Genomic DNA, 18,112 nt, shown 5'->3' on the forward strand with positions numbered 1-18,112 from the left:
AAAATAAAAAAAGGGGGAAAATGCGTATTACCGCTACACTTGGTACAGGCTAGCGAAAAAATGATACCACGGTAAGGTTTCGAATATGCCTTTTGAAACACCCTGGGTTATCTTCTTTAGGAAATGGTATGCCTTTGTGAAGTAAATGGAAAACACAACCTATTAAAAAAATTCCAAAGTGGGGCATGGACCCAGCGTAAAAATTCTACCTTGAATGGCTGTGTCTCAAATGTGCCCCTTCAACGTTGTCATATACCTGGTAAAGGTACATACGGGGGTATTGCTGTACTCAGATGACATAGCGGAGCAACATATGATGTATTATACTGCTGTAACACATATAAGGTTTGCAAAATATATTTTACAAACTCATTGAGTATGTCAAAAAGGCATATAAAAAGCGTATTACCACTACACTTGGTATAAGCTAGCGGAAAAATTATTTCACGCTAAGGGTTAAAATACATCTTTTGAAATACTCTAGGGTGTCTTCTTTAAGAAATGGTATGCCTTTATGGGGTAGCTGGAATAATTAACCTACAAACAAACCTCCAAAGTGGGGTATGGACACAGCGTAAAAATGTAAAGTTTGAAAAAACTTAAATGGCTGTGTCTCAAATGTGCCCCTTCAATGTCCGCATATACCTGGCAAAGGTAAATATGGGGGTATTGCTGTGCTCAGACGACATAGCTGAGCAAGATAGGAAATATTATATAGCCGTAGCACACATAAGGTTTGCAATATATAGAGCACAAACTCATTGTGTGTTTAAAAAAGGCAGTAAAAATTGCTTATTGCCACTTCACTTGGTACAAGCTAGCGGAAAAATGATTTCACGCTAAGGTTCAAAATACATCTTTTGAAATACCCTAGGGTTTCTTCTTTAAGAAATGGTATGCCTTTATGGGGTAGCTGGAATTATTAACCTACAAACAAACCTCCAAAGTGGGGTATGGACACAGCGTAAAAATTTAAAGTTTGAAAAAACTTAAATGACTGTGTCTCAAATGTGCCCCTTCAATGTCTGCATATACCTGGCAAAGGTACATATGGGGGTATTGCTGTGCTCAGATGACATAGCTGAGCAACATATAAAGTATTATAAAGCCGTAGCACACATAAGGTTTGCAAAATATACAGTACAAACTCACTGTGTGTCAAAAAGGCAGAAAAAAAAATGCTTTTTACCACTGCACTTGATACAAGCTAACGGAAAAATGATCCCACGCTAAGGTTCAAAATATGCCTTTTGAAATACCCTTGGGCGTCTTCTTTAAGAAATAGTATGCCTTTTTGGGGTAATTGGAAAAAGCTGCCTGCTAACATATTTAAAAATAGAATACGGACCCATTAAAACTCTCCATGTAAATTCACACTTAAAAACCTGAACTTATCACATCTCTTTCACAGCACTGTAACTTCACAAAATAGTGTCTGGGTCATACATTGGGCATATTGTTTTACTCAGAAGAGGTAACTGAGCATACTTAGGGGGAATTTATGACAGTGGCACTTATCAAATGTAACAAAATACCCAGCGAAAATGCAACATTTCTCACCATAAAATTTGAAATAAATTGGTGAAAACATGGTGGCAAGTTAAGGTATAATATATGCCTAATAACATACCCTGGAGTGTCTGCTTTCTCAAATGAAAGGCCTTTATGGGGTTATTTGAACAGTCAAATGGCTATCATGCCACAAATTCAGACATATGACCATCTATGAAAATTCCAACTATAGAAACTGAAATAGCATGGTCTCCTATATGGCACTGTAGCTTCACAGAATAGGGGCAAAGGTATACAATGGGGGTATCGTTGTACTCAGCAGATGTAGCTGAACACAATATGGGGTTCTGTACAGGGATAGCACACACTAGATTTACGAAATACACATTACAAAAACCTTGTTATATGTGAATATGCCAAAATAGAGAAAAAACACAATTTTAGCAGAGATTGGCAGTGAAATGATTGAAAGAAAAGAACACAGTCTGTCCACACGTGTATGCGTACATACATCAATATCAAAGCAACAGTCGAGAAAGAATAATAATAACTTTATTAAGTAACACAAAAACTGAACTATGTACAAAAAAAGTGGGGGAATGGGAGAGAGACAGAAATATGTCTGATGCGAAAGCACCTGGGTGGTTAAAATTATATATAGGTATAGAGCTAAATATAAGAGTACAAAAGGTTTCTTAAATAATAGAAACCGCTAGCTGGGGCACTCCAATAGAGACAAGGGCTACTATTGTAAGGGGTACCCACACACTACGCAAAAGGGCTGCGTGCAATCTCTGATGGCCGAGCCCACGAGAGTGTACAAACAAGTAGTGCACTAAAGGTGCCTAACCCGATGTCACAACTCTAACACTACGCAAAAGGGCTGCGTGCAATCTCTGATGGCCGAGCCCACGAGAGTGTACAACCAAGTAGTGCACTAAAGGTGCCTAACCCGATGTCACAACTCTAGATCTCCTTAATACCGTGAGAAGTTTGCCGAGTAATACAGAAATGATACTGTGTGACTAGGCAGGGTAAGCAGCTATATGCAGGCCCACTATAATGAAAAGTATATAGCCATAGTTAGCTTACTCATCGGTGCACTTGATTCTTACCGAGAGAGAGAGGGTTAATGGGCTCTGTAATAAGTCTAAGCCAACTCAAGAGGATGTATAGCTCCTCGGTACAATAGGTTCTTGCCGAGAGAGAGAAAGTGAATCACCTCTGTCAGGGTGATGCGTACATCAATAAGTGGAGTCTGGCTGCAGATACCCTTTTAGTCTCCTAGGTTGTCAGTGATTTTAACGAAGTGAGACAGTGGTAGTATCACAGGATTACTTGTAAAGATAGTTGATTTCTGAAATGTACGTTGGGGCAATATAGCTCCAGTTTTCCCCAAAATCCTCCTCGGAACAATGAAATTCTTGCCGAGAGAGAAAGGAGAAAAAATAATACTTTACAGATTCACTCAGCGGTTCACATAATGTCTGTGAGCTCAGTAGCTACAAAGTAGGCTGAGCGGATAACGAAGTAATTAGACTGTGAACTACAGGGGATACAATGTCCCAGTCCTCCAGAATATGAACACTCCGTGCAGTGGGCCTAGTCAGTTAAATATCAGTCTTTAAACTCGTTCCTGATCGTTGCCAACCTGACGAGGATCACTCAATAGGGAAGAGTGTGTCCGTTAATACACCTCCACTCGACACCATACTACTTTGGTCATATCCTAAGCCCGGAATAATGTAAAGTAAGGACTAGGGTATCGTATGTAACCGTATGGTAGTGAATGGTGTGATAAGAGGCCAAAATCACTCCTCGTTATGTAATGAAGTGTAAAATACAGTAGTGGAGGAAAAAGAAAAGTACCTTCTTGGGTACCCGGTATAGTAAAGAGGAGACAATAGAGGACACAGATAAAGTGCCCATCTATGCCAACTTGTTCCTGGGGTGGTGGGAGCAGTGTGTGGTTATGACACCACAGTTCCGCCACTTCCAGGACTTCATTGTAAGTTGGCATAGGTATATAGATGATATCCTATTAATGTGGTCAGGATCTGTCAGCCTATTTCAGGAGTTCGTGAAGGCACTTAACGTCAATGACATAAATCTCAAATTAACCTGTGTCATTGACGAACACGAACTTGTATTTTTAGACCTAAAAATTCTGTTACAACTGGATGGCACAATTGAAACTGAATTGTTCAGAAAGGAAACCTCTACGAACAGTCTACTACATTGGGAGAGCCATCACCCCTTCAAACTTAAGGCCTCTATCCCCTATGGTCAATATCTGCGAGCGAGACGAAACTGCACAGTAGATGAGACCTTCTACAGTGAGTGCAGAATATTAAGGTCTCGTTTCAAAGAACTCGGGTACCCTAACAGAGTTTTGAAACATGCCTTCCACAAAGTCTGCGCTATGGAAAGGAAGTCCACACTGACACTGAACAGACCAAAAGAAGAACAGAAATCACCTCGTTGTATTGCCACATTTGACCAGGGATGGTCTCCCATGTCTAAGATTCTCAAAAACCACTGGCCAATACTCCTACACAATCCGGTGCTCTCCCAGGTACTACCAGAACATCCACCACTGACAGCCCGTAGGCCGAGTAATCTTCAAGATCAACTCGTTCGCAGTCATCTGGCACCTCTTCCATCAGCTAGGAATTGGCTAACTGAGACCAAAGGTACTTATAGATGCGGACATTGCAAGGCCTGTCAGTACATTCTCCCCTCCAAATTCGCTACATCCACTCAAACTCAGGTCTCCGTCGAAACCAACACCTTTGTCAACTGCAGCACCACAAAGATAATATATCTTATTACCTGCAGTTGCAGGATACAGTACATTGGAAAAACCTTCCAACAGTTCAAACGGAGAATCCTGCAACATATAACCTCAGTAAGGAACAAGGTCACACCCACACCAGTGGCCAGACACATCCAAAATTTTCATGAGGGGAACCCTGAGAATCTAAGATTTCAAGCCATTGAGCAACTACTCCCTAACCCGAGGAAAGGGGATTTCAATAAGGTGCTACTACGGAAAGAATCTGAATGGATCTTCTCATTCAAGACCCTTTCCCCCCATGGTCTCAATGAGGAGTTTAATTACACTCCATTTATCCATTAAACTTCTCCCCTACCCATGACTTTACAACTTTTTATATTATATTTTATATTTACATTTATCTCCGTCTCTTCTGAATGGCATTTCGCCATTTCTCTGGATACCTCTGATATTGATGGTGCTGGGAGCATGTCTCATTTCTCTCCCGGCCCCCATAATGACATATTTCACTGTTGTGACAACTGACATTATCATGGAGTCCACACAGGCATCTACCGTGCTACACTCCATTGATGTCGACCGACCTATATCTTCTTTCACACTTTTTCCTTCAATAAGAAACCTTCACTAATCTATCTATCTTTCCCCAATCATGGGCATTTATCAGGCTAACGCTTATGGCACCCTGCAAATTTGCACTCCACAACTGCTGGAGTACTAATCTCATCCTGACAACCCAGACAAGGCTCTCATTACCTATCCCGAGTTGGAAAAACGGTTTTCCACACCGATATGAGCCTTTCCGGCCACCGTAGTCGAACTCCTCCCCCTGAGATTCCCTGGAACCAATCAGGGCTCGTGGCGGGCTATTTAAAACTAATTCACCCAGGAATTCTTTTCCCCTGACGAGCCTGGCATTCTCCCAGGCGAAACGCGCGTCGGGCAAGACGCTGGAGAGATCCTACCTAAACGTTACCGTCTGACACCTGCTTTTGGGTGTTCAGACCTTGGGCAAGACGCTGGAGTGATCCTACCTAAACGTTACCGTCTGACACCGGCTTTTGGCTGTCCAGACCTTTCGCCCTACTACTACTAAAGTTGGGCGTGTGTTATTTAAACATCTATCTTGATCGGATAGACCAATACCCGATCCTATACAAGCTAGCACTTACTCACAGGATTCTGTTGCCGACCAAGGCATAACCATACAGTACTGTTGAGCACTACATGGGCACGATTGCTATAAACTTAGGACACACTTTATCTGTGTCCTCTATTGTCTCCTCTTTACTATACCGGGTACCCAAGAAGGTACTTTTCTTTTTCCTCCACTACTGTATTTTACACTTCATTACATAACGAGGAGTGATTTTGGCCTCTTATCACACCATTCACTACCATACAGTTACATACGATACCCTAGTCCTTACTTTACATTATTCCGGGCTTAGGATATGACCAAAGTAGTATGGTGTCGAGTGGAGGTGTATTAACGGACACACTCTTCCCTATTGAGTGATCCTCGTCAGGTTGGCAACGATCAGGAACGAGTTTAAAGACTGATATTTAACTGACTAGGCCCACTGCACGGAGTGTTCATATTCTGGAGGACTGGGACATTGTATCCCCTGTAGTTCACAGTCTAATTACTTCGTTATCCGCTCAGCCTACTTTGTAGCTACTGAGCTCACAGACATTATGTGAACCGCTGAGTGAATCTGTAAAGTATTATTTTTTCTCCTTTCTCTCTCGGCAAGAATTTCATTGTTCCGAGGAGGATTTTGGGGAAAACTGGAGCTATATTGCCCCAACGTACATTTCAGAAATCAACTATCTTTACAAGTAATCCTGTGATACTACCACTGTCTCACTTCGTTAAAATCACTGACAACCTAGGAGACTAAAAGGGTATCTGCAGCCAGACTCCACTTATTGATGTACGCATCACCCTGACAGAGGTGATTCACTTTCTCTCTCTCGGCAAGAACCTATTGTACCGAGGAGCTATACATCCTCTTGAGTTGGCTTAGACTTATTACAGAGCCCATTAACCCTCTCTCTCTCGGTAAGAATCAAGTGCACCGATGAGTAAGCTAACTATGGCTATATACTTTTCATTATAGTGGGCCTGCATATAGCTGCTTACCCTGCCTAGTCACACAGTATCATTTCTGTATTACTCGGCAAACTTCTCACGGTATTAAGGAGATCTAGAGTTGTGACATCGGGTTAGGCACCTTTAGTGCACTACTTGGTTGTACACTCTCGTGGGCTCGGCCATCAGAGATTGCACGCAGCCCTTTTGCGTAGTGTTAGAGTTGTGACATCGGGTTAGGCACCTTTAGTGCACTACTTGTTTGTACACTCTCGTGGGCTCGGCCATCAGAGATTGCACGCAGCCCTTTTGCGTAGTGTGTGGGTACCCCTTACAATAGTAGCCCTTGTCTCTATTGGAGTGCCCCAGCTAGCGGTTTCTATTATTTAAGAAACCTTTTGTACTCTTATATTTAACTCTATACCTATATATAATTTTAACCACCCAGGTGCTTTCGCATCAGACATATTTCTGTCTCTCTCCCATTCCCCCACTTTTTTTGTACATAGTTCAGTTTTTGTGTTACTTAATAAAGTTATTATTATTCTTTCTCGACTGTTGCTTTGATATTGATGTATGTACGCATACACGTGTGGACAGACTGTGTTCTTTTCTTTCAATTCCTTCACTATTTAGGGTTAACCCCTGGTCTGTCCTATAGGACCCACTGCCCTTTGGCCATTTCTCCTCCATTGGCAGTGAAATGGCTACGCAAAAAGTGTCAAACTAACCTTAGGTAAATAGCCTGTGATGTCTACTTTATATAAATATATACTTTTGTGTGGCAATTTTGTTTCCTGTAATGGGTATTAAACTTCCAAGACAAACATACCAACTTCTAAAATTGTTTCACATTGAAATTTTATTTTAGACCTTGTAGTTTGTGACCTGTAACTTTCAAAATAAACTGAAATCCTACACATATTATGTACTTTGTAAATCAAGACACATAAATGAATTGATTTTGAATTACTTTTCCTAAGCTGTACATATTATGCACACATTATTATTGCCAAAACGTGGGGGAAAAAGCGTTTTTTTTTGTTTTTTCCACATTATTTTGCATTTTTTTTTAATAAATGAGAATTTATACATGTATAGGTCACATCAAATTAAAGCCCTTTTTGTTGTCTAAAAAACGGTATATAATATGTGTTGGCACAATAAATGAGAGAGATGCAAATTGCAGTTGAACACAAACAGCAAAAAATGCAAAAATTGCTTGTGTCCTTAAGGGTATGTCCAGCTTCTGAAGCTGTGTCCTTAAGGGGTTAAACCTTGTTTATTTGGCCCGTGCTAGCCTTTGAGTTTGATATGCTTGCTTTAAACCATTTCTTGTTAATAAACACCTCATTTAGTAAATAAGCATGGCATTCCTGTTTTGTCAATGACCTTTATATTCTAAATATTTAGACTTTGGACTTGTTCTAAATGCATTTTGCTTGTATTAAATCAGTTCTTATTGAGGTCAATACAAGCAGCAGTTTACCCACGCAGGGGTTGTAATGCATGTTTGACAAGTGATATGAAATGCAGAATCGGTATATCAGTGGCATTTTGACATTTGCCTTTTGCAGAGGCTTATAATGTGTGATCTCTGTTATTGTTGAAATCGGCATATTTAACGTGTTTTCGACATATTCATGTTGATAATTAGGCTAGTTGTCAATGACGTGGGTGAGGGCGTGCGTTGTTTTTTTCGTGTAGTGTTGAGTGGTGTATTGGTCTGTTGTTGTTGTGTTGTTATTTTGGCAGGTGATTAGGTTTGGGTGGCGTGAGCGTTTCTTGTGGGCATTACTGGGTGTCACCAGTAGATCATCCTCTATCTCTTGATAGTGTGTGAGGCGTAGGCATGGAGTTAAATCTATGGGGTAGGTTGGTCTGTTCTGTCTGGGGTTGTCCTTTGGTATCTTGTGGTCTACATTAGTGGGTAGGGAGGGGTGGGTTTCGAGTGTTAGGGGTGGGTGAGTTAGGAGATGGGGGAAAGGAGGGAAGGGAAGAGGAGGGCTTGGAGCGAAAAGTCAGAAAAAGAAAGAAGAGAAAGAGAGGGAAGAAGAAAAGAAAACGAGGGGGGGAAGAGGGGTCTAAATGCATTTTGTTTGTAACTAGATGTTGAAAGGAACACTCCAAATACATAAAGCTCTTCAGCTTGCTGAAGTGAGTGTAAAGAGTATATCTTATTTTTTTTATTATTTAAAAAAGCACGCATCACCCAACAATCAGGACAGGGTAATTGGTATTCTTGTTTCTAAAAGAACGTTTCATTAACAAGCTTGATCCCAGCACAGATACAATGTGATACAGTGACACTTACTTCTTGACCACCATTAATCTCCATAGTAGTATATATTATGTATATTTGCAATCTATGCAGGAAGGGCTCAAATATTAATCTTTGTTAACATGGGATGGATAAGGAATAGGGTCCAATCTCTGTGCCCCAATTGTTATTTATCTCCAACCCCACAATGTGCAGGAAGGAAATACTTTTCTTTTAGACTACACTACCTAGCACAACTAGCATTGCTTGGTTAGGGGGAAGTCATTAGCCATAGAATATAACCTCTGGATAAAATATTTCTAAATTATACCAAACCTCACCAAACTCCAAATTTATGTATATTTTCATTTAAAATTTCTAGAATACTTTGGTTATCATGATGGATCACTTCGGGACCTTCTTCATTACTTTGTTTGGCTTGTTCTTGGGTAAGTAACATATTTCATATATTAGCAGTATAGTCTTTAAGTAAAGCAACAATTTTTATGAAGCTCAGTCTTTGGATCTACTTGAAAAAGAAATCCTACATACATTGGACTTTAGATTCCAAAGACAATCTACTAAATATGAATCAATTTGAAATCAACCCAGTCTAATCTACTTGACTATGGGAAAAAATATATTTTTTTGAGATCAGCTCAGACTAGTTAGCAACAAAATCTTTAATATCTTTCAAACTAAATGGCTATAATTGTTACAGCTCTGCATATATTAATGTAGGTTTCAATTTATCAAAAGTAATTTTTTTTCCTTTGAGTAGTCCATTTTTACATTAATTTACTGCTTAAAGGACAACTATCATCACATTTTGACTTATCATCTTTTAAAAGTTACTGCATGTAATTAAAGTTAATGATTTTTTTTTTTAATGAACTATATTCTCTATTGTTATCTGACCAACTGCTGATCAACTTTACATAGAAACATAGAATGTGATGGCAAATAAGAACCGTTTGGCCCATCTAGTCTGCCCAATTTTCTAAATATTTGCATTAGTCCCTGGCCTTATCTAAAGTCTAGGATAGCCTTTTGTCTATCCCACAGATGCTTAAACCTCTACCACCTTCTCTGTAAAGTAATACTTTGCCCCTCTAATTTAACTCCTTAAGGACACATGACATGTCTGACACGTCATGATTCCCTTTTATTCCAGAAGTCTGGTCCTTAAGGGGTTAAGTCTAATGTCCTCTTGTTGTGGTATTTTTTCTTCTTTTAAATATAGTCTCCTCCTTTACTGTGTTGATATATTTAAATATTTCTATCCTATCCCCCTGTCTCGTCTTTCCTCCAAGCTATACATGTTTAGATCCTTTAACTGTTTCTGGGATGTGTGGAGTGTTTTTTTTTTTGCTTTACTAAATGGTTAGCTTTCTCCATATCTATTGTTTGATGTCTGATACAGTGAAGCGACAACTAGCAATAATCAAATGTATCACCACCAACTAAACATTAGGTTACAGACATAATTATATGAATCTGATTCAGTGTAATGTGTTTCTTTTTATAATGAAAAATGTATGTTTTGGCAGGGTGTCCGTCCATGATAATTAAAACTACATTACATAGCAATGTGCTTCTGCCTTGCATCCTAAGCTACAAAAAACCCAACAGTTCCAATGACTTGGTGGTCAACTGGCAGCGTTTGGTCAATGAAACTGTAGTCCACAGCTTCTTTGAAGGCTCCGATCATCCAGAGTATCAAGATCGACATTACCGTGGGAGAACAGAACTCTTTCATAACCAGTTATCAGAAGGAAACATGTCTATGTTATTGAGAAATGTAATTAAATATGACGATGGAAGTTACACGTGCAATATCATGTTCAATGACTATACAGAATACAGCACTCATCATATTCAACTTGTGGTACAAGGTATAATTCATGTCTTAAAGTCTCCTATTCACTATTTCCCTGTTCCCTCCAAACATGCTTTAACAATTGTTTTGCATTGCACAGCAACACACTGTGAAATTTAGCCCATAAAACCTCACCTAACTAACCCTCCGCTGCAGCTCTTTTTTTTTTTTACCCTCCTGAAAAATGAATCTCTATGCCAGGGTTTTATTCTGTCCCTCTGGTTTATAAATGTTGGGCTGTAAATAGTGCAAAGTTTGTAGGTCAAACCTCACGGATGTATTCTTGTAGCCATGGGAGAAGGGGGTATGACCCTGAGAACAATGAATAATATTAAATATATATTTTTTTCTGTAATATAAGGAGTTATCAAAATGTAGATCCACTAGAACAGCAACTTCCATGATGTGTTGCCAGTCTTAACCCCTTATTTGTAACTCCTGTAGTACATTATGGAGGGATGACCATTAAGTAGATCATATCTTGATATAGAACATGTCCCCTAGACTCCATTAATTAAATATTTTAAATCTCCATACGATTGTCAATGAAGGATTGAGCCATCTGCCAATCTGCCCTGTTATTAGCACGCACACTGTCACCCATGATGTGAAGGATTAAGAGGGGCATTATGCTGGGTCCCGTCTGGTTCATAGGGAATCTGTAGGACCCGTGTTTGTTCATTAATGTCCCTATTTTTTAACTGATAGCCACAACCAGCCAATAATAATTTATTAATCTATAGACTGTAAACTTGTTTGAGCAGGGTCCTCGTCAACCTATCGTTCCTATAAGTTTTCTTGTAATTGTCCTATTTGTAGTTAAATCCCCCCTCTTATAATATTGTTGAACGCTACGGAATCTGTTGGCGCTATATAAATGGCAATAATAATAATAATAATTCCTTTGTGGAAATATAAATTTAGAGGCGGTCTATTTTTTTTGCAGAGGTTAGTAAATCTAGTGAACCATCTCTGTGGTAAAAAGTCTAAATAGTCCATAGATCAAACAAATAATTTTTCATGATTTCTAGTTTTTGTGAACATCTTTATCTGTCAGGGTACATGTCACAATGCATACAGTAACCCTCAAGGACGATTTATGGGAATATATCAGGATTGTATTACATGGAAAACAAGATAATTGCTTAGAACATCAGATTATGTTCATATTAAAACTGATTAGTCCTACAGAAGTTATATTTTTATATTGAAAAGTCTCTGAAACACATTTTTTGGCAGATTCCAGTTCCCTGCTTCAGGATGCAAAAATCAATAACGCAGATGATAAAGGTAATTTGATTGATGCACATTTGCAAGCAGCATTTACTAGCAACTCTGTAACTTTTTTTGAATAAGGAATCTGGAGGATCTTATCAGAAAATATAAAGACACAAACTATGTAATTGTAACACAGATTTATCATAATGTGACATCATTGAAAATGTGTTGCTTGTTGACTGAGATTGGCCTACCAAAATCTGTGCTTCTGAAAGCCTACACCTACCCCCTGATAGAAGAATATTTTTAGTAATATCTCCTTATTTGTAAATCTTTTTGGTATATTCAGTTGTGTTTTCAATGTAATTAATAAGAATACCTAGACAGGATACATGCAATTACAAAAAGGAGACAAGGACATGCTCACTTTATCTCTTTTTTATGAAAACGCCATGATTTGGTCAAAAACATGCTAAAGGCCAAAACATGCTAATTAAAAAGGAAGTTTGGTCAGCCTTTCAATATTATAAACAAATGCAGCTTTTCTTTTTTGTTTTACACCAAGAGACAAGTTTTAAACTATGGGTGGAACTGTTCTGTATCTATCACACACATTTAACTAACTTTGCCAAGTGAAACTGCACTGAATAATACTAGGTAAATCTACCTTGCCTAACCCCAAAGAAACTTTCTGATTTAAATTCCCTAATTGGTTTAAAAGTACCACAATGTACCATTGTGTACCGTTTTCAGTTCTGCAGTAGAGGGCAGCATTGTGTTTCTCACGGTTTTCTTTGTACTATTGCAATTGAAGGAAAAATAATTCATGGCTCAGTTTTAATATGACAATTTGTTTTAATGGATAAGTTATGAAAATCTACTTCTACACAAAATAATTCAAGACCAGTTTATATAAGTACAATATTTCACTTGGCTTTTGGGACCTTGTTAGGGTAGAAGGAATATTTTATTAAATGATTTATTGCACGTAGGGTTGATGTAGTGAGCTGCCGCTGGCCCTTTCATATTTGGATATCGGGAAGCATCTAGCCCACTATTACTCACTATAGCAGAGAAGAATTAAGATCCCACAGAGCCCTAGGGAGGTTAATGGTTATCTCCATCCCCCTCATTCTTCACACGAGCATGGCGTATGGACCTTAGCTAATGCAAGGTTTCGGGCTCTATCTAACCCCAAACCCCATAAAACTGAGAGTGAGGAAGCTGTTAGTGCAGGTTGTGGCAGGCTGTAGTGGTTATGTAAGTGATGGAAGGGTAGCAGCACCTTGGTAGGGTTCCCAGGTTCAAATCAATATGTAAGCTAAAAAAAACAAGAGGCCCAATATGGTATAGTACGTATTTGTAGTTGATAGAAGAAATAAGAAAAGCACTTACAATTTTAGATCCCCGCCTGTGGATACACACATAGTCCTGGTCTGTTCAGATCTTGGGCTAGTAGCCAGCAGCAGGTAGGTGTGTGATAGTAGGGTTGCAAATGACGTGGGGAGAAGTTCTTGAAAGTGCAATAACAGCATATCACCGATATGTAATATGCGGAGAATAAAACAAAATATAGTGTACTCTGATAAAAGATGATAAAAAAAATAATAAAAGAAAAGGTACTCACAAAGAGGGAGCAAAGATTAGAAGTTAGAAGAGAGCTTCCCTTGGATAAAATCTTCCAAACACCAACTGGAGGGTCCAAGGCAAGTATAAAGTAGCAACTTTTATTATAAATAAAACATATAAATAAGATTCACTAACACGTTTCACCCTGCAGTAGGCTTTTTCAAAGTGTTTACAGAGACTTGGTCTAAGTCTCTGTAAACACTTTGAAAAAGCCTACTCAAAGCCATATATATGTACATATATATGTACATATATATGGCATAATATATAAATAAACTTTAGCAAACTATCAGTATCCTTTCTGAGTTTTTTAAGGATTCCAATAATATGAAGCACATAATATTCTACATATTTATTAGCACTTTAAAATTACCATCCATCATCCTTTAATGTAACAGAGAAAACTATTTTTATTGGTATTTTAAAATGTTTCACTTCTAACATGTATTATATAAGAATTAAGAAGGCATACATAATACACTGTAAAGCAAAGTTTACAGCAGCTAAAAGAGCCAGGTAGGTAATTCAAGTAGGTGATTCTCTGACAAGTTAATTAGCACATGCAAATGAGCATACAATATATAAAGGATGGTTCTAGATCAAATAAGTGGTAACTTTTTTCCACTGACTTTCATAGCTGATTTGATTAGTTCGAACATTATCACATGTATCTGCTAAATATATTGAATGGCTGTTTCTTTAAAAGCAAGTGAGACAAATATTGTCAATCAAATGTGTGAATATTTATATTAACTATATTTCTTTTGTTAATTTTTTGTTTGTATTTTGACTTGTAGATTTACCAAGTGCAAGATACAGATTATATGTGCTTGCATTTACTCTGGTTTTAGTTCTTGTGTTGTGGCTGGCTAATGAACGAAAAAAGAAAGAAGAAGAAGAAGGTAATCATATCATTATGTTTTCAAGCAAAATATGTAGTTTTCAGGATTACAAACGCTATTATTTTATTTTTACAGTTACATGTCAAATATATTTATGCATTTGTCACATGACCAGTTACAACACGTGCAAATATAGCAAGAATACAATGTCGAGCAGTTTCCACTCAATACATACGGTATATTTGTAACCAAATGTATTAGTTTGTTGTTCAAATGTTCTAAATGTGGTAGGCTAACACTTGGCTCGGGTATGCAGGTCACACATTTTAAATTAGACATTCATGGCATTGAACGAGCAATGTACCATAAGATCTCTTCATGTTGATTCAAACAGTGCATTATTTATGGACAAGGAAATAAAGATATCAGAACATAGAGAGAACACAAGAGAAAGGGGGAAGTTAAGGGTGTAAGGGAGACATTCAATTAGGCATCTGTATGACCACTTTGTATTCTTCATAAGAGAGTTGATATGTACTGAATAAAACAAACTCTACTGGATGGATTGCCTCTACTTTTCAAGTGTTGTTACCTTTCAAAATCTCTAACGGGAATTGGTGCAACACTCCCCACTGCTAGACGCATCTTTTTAGGGAACCCTGTGGGGTTAAGACCGTTTTACCTTTTTGGTGGAGAAATGGGCATAAGTTAAGGATAAGTATTTATCATGTACCGTGCTCAAGTTGGACCACAGTAATTCATGAGTTTGTAGTTTACTCAGTACCTTAAATGCCACTTGTTTGTATTGGCATGAGGAATCTTATCTAGTTAACACCTCCTTTTACGGAGGGACTGGTTGCATTCTTCCAGCGGTGGGCTATGCCGGGTGCCCTAACGATGGTGCCCTCTTCTGTGCTGCACCTCCAACAGATCGGGTTTGTGTTTCTGTAAATATGGGAAAATTTATAGGTCACGAAGTACCATCTCATTAGTATTTTGGTGTAAGCTTCCCAGTGGTACAAGCTTCTAGATGCGGATTAAGCGGATCGCAGGGTCGCCCACCTTTATGGAATAGGGAAATTTAAGTTTAAATCTTTCTCTTAACTAATCATGCACAATAATTTGCATTTCTCATCTTTTTCATTAAGACCCGTGTAGCCCAAGTATAGATGTTTAATATCCAAAGTAGCTGTTTTGCATCTCCTACCAAATATAGTGAGTTGCAATGTGTGTCTTTAGAGAGCAGGATGTTTTTTATCCTGAGATATGTAAACACGTCCCTTGACAGGAGTTTATGATCTGTCTGCAGCTTTGGAAATAGTTTGATGCCATTTTCCTGGAGGGGGCATGACATTTTTGTTATGCCCAGTCTTGCCCACCAATCTACTGGAAGGTCTGGGTGTAGGGTAGTAAGAGATATGAGTGCTATAGTGAGCAACATTTTGGGTCTACTACTAACTTGCTTCATTGTTTCCAGGATGACAGAATAAATCCAGTGCACAACAAGAACCGTGTTGCCTATGGGCATAGAGTTTGTCCAAAGCAATCCATTCAAAGATTGTGGGTAGATACATGCATTTTCAAGGGGGAGCTAGACAGGTTTAGATGGTCACGTCAGCACCTCCATGCCTTGTGATATAATTGATGCTTTATAATAGGAGCATATTTGGGGATGCCAAGGCCGCCTTAAGTGGGCTGCTAATCTCAGTGGGTTTCTCTATGGGCATTTATTGTCGTTTGGAGACGTTTCAGTAGGGTATTTGGTAGTGCTATGGGCAACGTCCTAAACAGGTATAGGATATGTGGGAGAGCCATAATTTTTATGGTGTTGACACGTCCCAGCCATGACACATCCAGGCCGCCCCAGTGTTCCATTTGTTTGTCCAATTTGTGTAGTACTGTATTATGGTTTTCCTGTTTAAGGAGATTTTTCATTTTGGTTAGTTTTATACCCAGATATGTTAGTGATTGTCTTCGCCACTTGAATGGGTAAAATGTTTGCAATATTTGTCTTAGTGGACTTGTGTAATGCTTGAGTTTTAGCAGCATTATTTTTATAAAAGTATACTTTGCCATAATCCTCCAGAAGCTTAAGTAACTTAGGTACTGAAGTTTCTGGGCTGGTCATGAATAACAGGACGTCGTCTGCGAATAATGCAAATTTCTGCTGTCCTACAGGGATTCGAATCCACTATTAATGATTCTGAGCATAGACTAAATACCAGGGGGCGAGAGAGCACACATGGTGCCTGCCGTTAGTTATGGGAAAAGTGGAGGAGAGAAAGCCGGTGTTAAAAACTCTTGCTGATGGTGAAGAATATAGTGCCAGTATACTCCTAAGGAAGGATGAGAAAAATCCAAATCTAGACAGTATCGTGCTCATGTAAGACCAGTTTAAACACTCAAATAGTGAGTGAAGCTTTAATGTTACCCATAATGCAGTACTTGCATATTAAGTGTAAGTTCTTGTATATGTATTTCAACAGCAATCACCATTTTATATGCTGGTAAAAATATGGTATAAATTCCAATATATATACATGAATATATCCATAAAAATATGAGTCCTTTGATATCAATGCATATACAAAGACATCTAATATACTAAAATGATAAAAAATATCTTAAGACAGCTTCATGATTCACATCCATATGTATATGTGTAGGTTGTATAATTTGAATGGATATACATGTGTGTAGTCTCATATAGTGTAAGCTTGTTTGAGCATGTACTTCTTTACAATTCTAATTTCTGTTAAAGCAACAGTATACTCATCCAGACCAATTCATCTCAGTTTATTGGTCTGGGTGTAGTGTCCTTGTCATTTTAAACCTGAAATATGAAACATTGCAGGTTTTTAGAAATTGCAATGTTTACATTGCAGGGTAAAGTCAACCTCTAGTGACAGCCACTGGAGGCGCATCTGCTGCACTGACCATGAAAAACTTGGTCATATGACTCTGAAGCCGCCTTATAAAAGCATTGATTCCATGCTTTGCTATGGGAAAGATCAACATTAGATTGGACTTTAGCAGAGGAAGCCATGCCTCCTCGTTGATGTTGTGGAGGCAGAGAGGTGAGCAGCACAGAGTAGAGTTATCTACTAAACAGCTGGAAGATGCAACTGTATCGTAATTTAATTTGTCTGGAAAACAAAAAAAGTCTGAATTTGTTTGAAAACAAATGGACGAAATTCGGTTCAAAGGAAACAAAATTTTGGCGTCGCTTGTTGATTAATAGAGAGATTATTAATGTTATCAGTAGTTTTAACCGCTTGAGTTTTATTTTTTTCATTCTCCAACATTTTTATTTAGTTATTAATATTTTATTTGTTTTTGTTAGAAGTGAAAATGAAGGTCAAGCTAGTCAGTGACAGGGGCTGGAAAAAAAAAAAAAAAAAAAGATAATGCCACAAGCCGACCTTTGAAGAAATTGGCGCTGTACTTATAAGGGGCATGTCAATACAGCTGTCAAATAAGGTTACAAGACTAATATTACTGCCGGGGGACCTTGTTTTGCCATAGCAGAAGGGGAGCCATTCAAACAACTGAGCTCCCTATTACCACCTGCCTTCCCAAACAACATTTAACATGAAAGTAGTACTCTGTCCCTACCACTTATGTGTATTACTTTCAAAGGAGTAGCTGTCTAAGACAGGCAAAGAGAGTGTGCAATTTACCACAGACATATGGAGTGCCCCTAGCATGCAGTGCACATTCTTGTCTCTAATGGCACATTGCAGGCAGCCAAATGTTTCTTGTGCTCCAGCAGGCTCTTCAGGTTATGGATCAGCAGCACACCTCAGCTAATAGTTTGGCAGCTTTTTCAGCTATGCGAGAAAAGCTGGTTGGAGAGGCAGCAGGCACAGCAGAACACAAG

At 38.5% G+C, this 18,112-nt stretch overlaps 1 protein-coding gene across 3 annotated transcripts in view; it reads left to right on the forward strand.

Annotated features, from left to right (window-relative positions):
- Positions 1 to 18,112, forward strand: part of LOC134602882 (uncharacterized) — a 79,533-nt gene that overhangs the window by 39,884 nt on the left and 21,537 nt on the right. For all 3 annotated transcript variants that reach the window (XM_063448324.1, XM_063448323.1, XM_063448325.1), the window contains 4 exons: positions 9,047 to 9,113; positions 10,215 to 10,559; positions 11,783 to 11,833; positions 14,188 to 14,292. In XM_063448324.1, coding sequence (XP_063304394.1) covers positions 9,062 to 9,113; positions 10,215 to 10,559; positions 11,783 to 11,833; positions 14,188 to 14,292 — 553 coding nt within the window. In that variant the 5' untranslated portion in view covers positions 9,047 to 9,061. The remainder of the gene's footprint in view (positions 1 to 9,046; positions 9,114 to 10,214; positions 10,560 to 11,782; positions 11,834 to 14,187; positions 14,293 to 18,112) is intronic.

Source organism: Pelobates fuscus, chromosome 3 (genome assembly GCF_036172605.1).
Source record: "Pelobates fuscus isolate aPelFus1 chromosome 3, aPelFus1.pri, whole genome shotgun sequence".
NCBI lineage: Eukaryota > Metazoa > Chordata > Amphibia > Anura > Pelobatidae > Pelobates > Pelobates fuscus.